This window comes from Loxodonta africana, chromosome 8, assembly GCF_030014295.1.
Source record: "Loxodonta africana isolate mLoxAfr1 chromosome 8, mLoxAfr1.hap2, whole genome shotgun sequence".
In the NCBI taxonomy this organism is placed as follows: domain Eukaryota; kingdom Metazoa; phylum Chordata; class Mammalia; order Proboscidea; family Elephantidae; genus Loxodonta; species Loxodonta africana.
The window spans coordinates 87921657-87928675 of record NC_087349.1 but is presented as its reverse complement, the minus strand read 5'-3'; the positions used below and the strand labels follow the sequence as shown (position 1 = coordinate 87928675).

General features: G+C 55.9%; 1 protein-coding gene across 1 annotated transcript; it reads left to right on the top strand.

Moving 5' to 3' along the window:
* Positions 1-2640: 2640 nt before the first annotated feature.
* On the top strand, positions 2641-4459 carry HOXA7 (homeobox A7). Its single transcript, XM_003406931.3, has 2 exons — positions 2641-3117; positions 4102-4459. The coding sequence occupies exons 1-2, from the start codon at positions 2739-2741 to the stop codon at positions 4431-4433; spliced, it is 711 nt and encodes a 236-aa protein (XP_003406979.1). The 5' UTR covers positions 2641-2738; the 3' UTR covers positions 4434-4459.
* The last annotated feature ends 2560 nt before the right edge of the window (positions 4460-7019 follow it).

Here is a 7019-nt window from a genome sequence, read left to right as displayed (position 1 = left end):
AGCAAGAAGCAGGGGAAACACTCTCCAAATACGTAGGAACCCAGCCCTGGTAGAGCAGTGAACGGTGTCTTTATTTAAAGACAACTAGGCCGATTGGAAACCGGCCTACATGTGCCTGCGCCGGGTCGAGCGTCAACGAGCATTTCTGTGAATGTTATCACACATAACCAAGTGCATTTCTGTCTTTCAGCTAAATTACTAAGGAACCAATGGTTCTATGACATGCGGTTAAAGAGGCCTTATTGAAAGCCTGACTTTGTCCTGCCTTTTCGTTTTAAAACCCGGCCACAGAAGACGGGAGGGAAGAAGCCCAGGAACGAAAAGGAGGTTTCAGTGCCCGTGGGACTCGGCCTAGATGGCTGACTTCGGCCTAGAGGGACCAAGGCCTTGAGGGCAGGATCCAGATCCACCTTGGCCGGGATGGAAGGGCAGCGCGTCCTGCCAGGGCAGCATGGATGCGCGCCGGGCAAAACCCGTGCAACGATGAGCATGAGGCTTGGGCGGCCAGCCCTGCCTCCGTGAGGACGTTTGTTCCTTCCTTCCCCAGTTCCCTGAAATCTCTCCCCACTCGGGCTGTCAGTTCGCCTCGCTCAAGGCAGGTGCTACTTTAAACACCTTTGCTATAGGCAGCTTGGCCGCCTGAGTCTAGACAGAAGGCGGCGGCGGCGGCGGGGCAGTGGTCTTCCCCTTTGCGTCTTGCTCTGTGTCACCCAAGGAACAATTTATTGGTCTAAAGCCGCCTAATTCCGCCTCTTTGATCTCCTAGCTTTCTTCTTGTTTTCTTGTCTCCCTTTAATTTTCTTAGGTTTTTATTTCTTCCCAGAAAACGATGCAATTTGAAATATTTCTTTTCGTCCGACCCCCTCCATTTCCCATACAAGCTATCCTCCTGAACCACTATAAAGGGACATCCTTGGATACTGCCCCCCAGGGCCTGGTACCCCCTCCCCCCCCCACGCCACTGGTCTCCCACCTGTCTCGGCAGCCCCGGCCTCCCCACCCACCCCCAGCTCGTCCCCTCTACAGGAGCTGGGACTCATGCGCTTTCTGGTCTAAATCCTCCCGCCACCTTTTGTGCTCCCAGGACCCCCTGATAGGGTGCGGTGAACTAGGGGCAGCCGGGACCCTCTTAAAGTGATGGAAAGCGCTTTGTACACAAGGACCAAACTCTATAATTTAAAGAATTTCCGGGGCAATTCCATTGTGAGGTAGGGTTTATGGTGTGCAATCGAGCTGGGCAGTAAAAGGCGTCCTGACCCGGCAGTGGGGCTCCCAGCGTGGCCTGGGCAGTTTATGAGGCGTTTAGAGGAAGGGTTCACCCCACCACCCTCTCCGGAGCGGTGGGCCGCAGGGGCTTTGGGGCCCAACTCTGCCTGTGCAAGGGTGAGAGGCTGGGAAGGTAAGCGCCGGGAGTTGGGGGCCAAGTTGGGAGGGAGTGAGATTACTCTGCACTCCCTCTATCAGGGAGCTGGCTTTTGGAAAGGTGAAGCCTGACAAAGCTAGGTGGCTCCTCTGGAGGGTCTCCCTTTTATTTTTGGCGTCTTCAAAATAAACGAAGGTCCGCAGTGGGCTGTAACCCTCAGGCCCTGGGCCTCCTCTCTTCTCTCCCAACCGGGCTCTAAAAAATGCATTGCCTCGAGGCACCCAAGTCCACGAGGGAGAGCTGGGGTGGAGGTCCAGAGGTGGCTGGGTTGAAGGCTGCCAAAAACCTCAAGTTGCTAGAGGTGCCCCAGAAGTGTGCGGGGTCTGGAGTTCTTTCAAGCTGGGGAAAGGAGACCCGGCTCCCAGTGAGCCAGGGGTTGCGGGAAGGACAAAGGAGCGTGCAGCCATTTCTGCGGCTGCCGCGGCCAGCCAGGTGCCCAGGAGCAAACGCACCGAGCCTGCAGGGCCGCGGTGTCCGGGAGAAAGGGTGCGGGACTCCAGTTAATAAATCTGTTTGCAAATGAGGCTCATTAATAGATAAATACTTCACTGTTGCCTTTAGGAAGGAAAACAGTCCGCTACCGATTAAGGAAAGGAAGCTGGAAGATGTTGACTTTATTTGAACCACATGGTTCTAGCTTGCGGTGGCGTTCTCGCTGCAGCTGGAAGTGATGCTGCACCTTCCCTGTCCGGATCCGAGTCCAAGTCCGGCTTGTCGCCCACTGGACCTGGGTGGGGGGGACACATAAGAAGAGTCAATTTGCCCAAAGCAAGACCTGCCCGCAGGACCACTGTGGGGCGGCCGGGGGCGTGTGCTGCAGAGACCCTCCCGGGACTGGGTCAGCAGGCTGAAAGAGGGACAGAGAGAACTGGCCGGCTTGATCCGGGGTTCCATCCCCTCTGGGTCCCCAGACTCCGCGGAACAGGCAGGAGGGGGCTAAGTCGGCCAGACTCGCGTGGCGTCCGCAGTCCCCAGCGCCCGGGTTGGCGGCCGCTGGGCGCTGTCGCGGGGCCCATGGGCCCTTTTCCCACAGGACACTGCCTGGCCTACCCCGCGCGGGCAGGTTCGTTGGCCACATATTTGAGCCTCTTCCCCTTCCATTCTAGGCGGCCGCGGGCCCGGCGGAGCGAGACCACCTGTGAGGGCGGCCGAGATTGGCGGAGGCGGTCATGTGGGCGGTCACGTGCTGCAGCGAGCTCCGTCCAAAAGAAAATGGGGTTTGGTGTAAATCTGGGGGTGTAATGTTATCATATATCACGCTACCTCGTAAAACCGACACTGAAAGCTGCCGGACAACAAATCACAGGTCAAAATTATGAGTTCTTCGTATTATGTGAACGCGCTTTTTAGCAAATATACGGCGGGGGCTTCTCTGTTCCAAAATGCCGAGCCGACTTCTTGCTCCTTTGCGCCCAACTCGCAGAGAAGCGGCTACGGGGCGGGCGCCGGCGCCTTCACCTCATCCGTGCCGGGCTTGTACAATGTCAACAGCCCCCTCTATCAGAATCCCTTCGCGTCTGGCTATGGCCTGGGCGCCGACGCCTACGGCAACCTGCCCTGCGCCTCCTACGACCAAAACATCCCCGGGCTCTGCAGTGACCTCGCCAAAGGCGCCTGCGACAAGGCGGACGAGGGCGCGCTGCACGGCCCGGCCGAGGCCAATTTCCGCATCTACCCCTGGATGCGATCTTCAGGTAGGCGCAGCCGCTAGGCGGCCGGGACAGGCGGGCGGGTGGCCGGGAGCTGGGAGCCGGAGCGGGGAGTGCGGGGCCCGGGAGCGCAGAGCGCGGAGCTAGGCGGCTGTGAGGCGGCCGCCCTGTGACTCCTGGCGGCGCTGCTTTTCTGGTTTTAATTAAAGCCGAGGCGCCATTGCGTGGAGAGCCCGTAGCATTGTATGTAAATGAGGCTCATAAAACTTTTTATGGTCCAATTAATGGGTTCGATCCTCGTAAATTTATTTAACTCCATTTGCCTTGGAATTTTAGCATCAAGTTTGTTCGCTATGCTCTCTCCCCCTCTCTCTTTCTTCACTCTCTTTAGTCCTCTCTTCTTTCCTCCTCCTCTCCCTTTCAGCCTGGCTTTTCTTTCTCAAAAGCTAGGAGAGCCCATCTCTCCAGGGCTCCTCACACGCCTTGGTGCCAGGGGCCATTTCAAGGCGGGGGGCCCGGAGGAAGTGGGAGACAGAGGGTCGGAGCTCCCTAGGAAGAGAAGGGGGCGCGGGCTGCCTGGGAAGGAGGGCGCCCCAGGAGTGCAGGCTGCTCAGGGGTCGCCCACTTGCCCACAAGGCAGGGAGGCGACCGGCTCGTCTTTGAATGGCCAAAGCGCAGTGTCTCCCACTTGCCCACTCTCTATATTTACAATTTCCCTTTGTCAGGGGGAAGCAGGACATTGTGGAAGCGTAGCCGGCTGGAAAGAGTGGTTGTAAAGTTGAGAGTGCGCTTTCTCTCCTTACAGAGCTGCCTGAGCTTCTGGCACAGCAGTTGGGTCTGGTGAAAACACCCGCCCGCCCTCCTCCCCTAGCTCAGTCCTGGGGCACGGGGTGGAGCGGAGGAGCATCTGGGTCAGGGCGGGGAGGAAGGTGCAGGCTCTGGGAGTGCAGGCTGGCTAATGCCCTGTCCTATCCGTGTCTCTGTCGGCATGTCTATCCATGTGTGCGTGTGTCCCCACGTCTGCTCCAGGGCCAGACAGGAAGCGGGGCCGCCAGACCTACACGCGCTACCAGACGCTGGAGCTGGAGAAGGAATTCCACTTCAACCGCTACCTGACGCGGCGGCGCCGCATAGAGATCGCCCACGCGCTCTGCCTCACCGAGCGCCAGATCAAGATCTGGTTCCAAAACCGCCGTATGAAGTGGAAGAAAGAGCATAAAGACGAGGGGCCCACCACTGTCGCAGCCCCCGAGGGCGCTGTGCCCGCTGCCGCCACCGCCGCTGACGCCGCCACTGCCGCCGCTGACAAGGCCGACGACGAGGACGAGGAGGAGGAGGACGAAGATGAGGAGGAAGAATGAAGGGCCAAGGCAGGGCCCTGGCTGCACCGGACAGTCGGGAAAGCATCTTTAAGAGACTAACTGGTTTTATTTCCAAACATGAAAGAAAAAAAAATGTTTAAAAAAAAAAAAACAGCAAAACACCCAGCTCCCCTAACCCCAGTCCTACCCGCCCCATCACCGACTCCAGCTCCCAACTCTTCTGAACTGAGCGGCCACAGAGACTGGGTCCCCTTGGGGACCTCCTCTGGCTCCAAGGACCCCCCAACAGGTACCCCTCTCAACCCCAGGCCGATGGCCAGGCGCTGGCCCGGCCAAAATACTACCTAGCACAGGCCTCGGCATGAGGCACTCCCAAACTACCTATGGGCTCAGCCCTAGCGGGCCTCCACTCCCAGGAAGCCCCAACTGTGTCCCAACACTGGCAGACACTCAGCACCACTCCCCATGCCCCCCAAGGACCTGACTCTTTCAGTACTACCTATTTGCCCCAAACTACCTATTTTGTGCTTGCTGGCTCGCCTGCTACCTAGTGCTGGCCCCACCCCGGGCCAGGCCCTTGCTGCTTCTTGCAGGCAGCCTTTGGGGTCCCTGAAGGCTGCACTGGGATCCGGGGAACAGGGCTTTGGCTTCTATTTAAATTGAAAAATAATATATTTATTCCAAAGCATTCTAAGTGCTGCAACCTAGAGTCCCTCCTTCTCTGGCCTGGGTACCCCAAGTTCAGGCCCATTACTCTGCTTCTTGAAGGGAGCATTCCTGAGCTGGCTGCACACCTCTGGGTTAGCTTCAGCTTAGTAGGACTATGGAGATGCTGCCAGCTATACTGCCCCTTTCCCTGGCCCCTGTGTTCTACTGTCCAGCCGTGTTGAATATGTACACCCTGACTTTTCCTACAATAACAAATCCTGTATATTTGAACAATTTTTTTTTTTGGTCATTTATATAGTCTTGGAACTCATTTGTAAAGCAATGTCTTGACTCCGGAAAGATATGTTAATGGGGTGACTTTGTAGCATGGTGTGTTGTCTTGACCTAACTGTAGCGGGTAGGGGGGCCAAAGCCCTCCCAGCATCCTTCATCATCTCCTAGTTGTCCTGCATCCCCCTGGGCTCCACTCCGAGGTTCAGGGAAGGCACGCTTCCCATTTTACCCAGCTAATGGTGTTTTATGTATCAGAATAATAAAGATGCTTGGTAACAAAGAAACACAGACTGCTTGATCCAGAAGGGACCTGGGGGAGGCAAGAGGTGAGCATGGCTGGATGACAAGCCCTTGTTGTGTCTGTGCACCCAAAGGGGCAGTGGGGAAGCAAAGGTGGAGTGACTTTCCTTGAGTCCAAGTGTTGGGTGTCATGTCCTTTTGTGTGTGTGTGTTTATGTGTGAATATGTGTGGGTATGCAAGTACCTATATTTATATTTGTTTTCATGTATGCATATATTTTTACATGAGTCCATAATTATGTGTATTTCTGTGTCCATAATTGAGAGTGTGTTTCTGTGCCTATAATTGTATATATTTCTCTGTCTATAATTAAGTGAATGAGTTTCTGTGTCCATAATTGTATGTATTTCTGTGATCAATATTGTATGTATTTTTGTATCCATAATTGAGCGTATGTGTTTCCATGTGTCTGTAACTGTATGTGTGCATTTCTCTGTGTGGAGATGTTTGTCTGGTTTTTGTATGTGTGCAAAAACATCTTCCAGATCCCTTGAAAACAGTCTTCGATGGATATATCCTAGTCTGGGAACCTCCCTAGAAACCTCCATAAATTCTGTGAGCCGATCCCAAATCTGCCCTTTCTTCTAAGGCTGTGTGAGGTGGGTTTGAAAAGGGGGACTACCCTGCCATTCATCCCTGATCCCCCATGTGCCCTGAACCCAGCCCTAGACTAAAAGGTGGAATTCGGGGCATCTGCTGCAGCGGGCCACACTGCGGCAGAGGAATGCCGGGAGGGGCAGGGGTGCAGATCTCCGGCTGCGCAGCCTGGCCGGGGTGTCAGGGTTCCGGCAAGGACCAGGGACTGGGGAAAGGACGACGGGTGGTGGCGGCAGAGCAAAGTAGCCTCAGCTGGGCTGCCAAAGACCTGTACTCCGGTATCCTTACCTGAGCAGGGCCCGCCTCTTACGGTTTTTTAAAATAAAACCGGGCCCAGCCAGGTCTGTAAAATTCGCTGCCCCAAGTCGGGGAGGCCTGCGTGGTAAGATGGCGCCGGTGGAAGAGCTGCCTCCTCTTAGGGATGGGGAAAGGGTCATAAATCCGTTGTTGTTTATGAAAATTTACAACTTTGCAATACAACTTTATGAGTTGTTCGGCCCTTCCATTGGCCGCTGTCGGTCATGTGGATGGGAACCGTGAACATGAACTTTTTTATAATTTCCCTTGCGAGAATAGAGCCGCATTCTTTTGCTCGCCTCCGTCCTGCCTACTTCGGAGCTCTGCCTTCCAGCCGGGCTCGACAGCGCTTTGTCCGGCGATGGCGAGCGAGGGGAGGCCCAGGCCGGGCCCAGCCTGGCCGCTCCCGCCGGAGGTGGGGCGTGTGCAGCTCCCATCGCCGCAGCGGCCGCTTTGCAACTCGCAACCTGGCTAATTTCTGCGTCCTC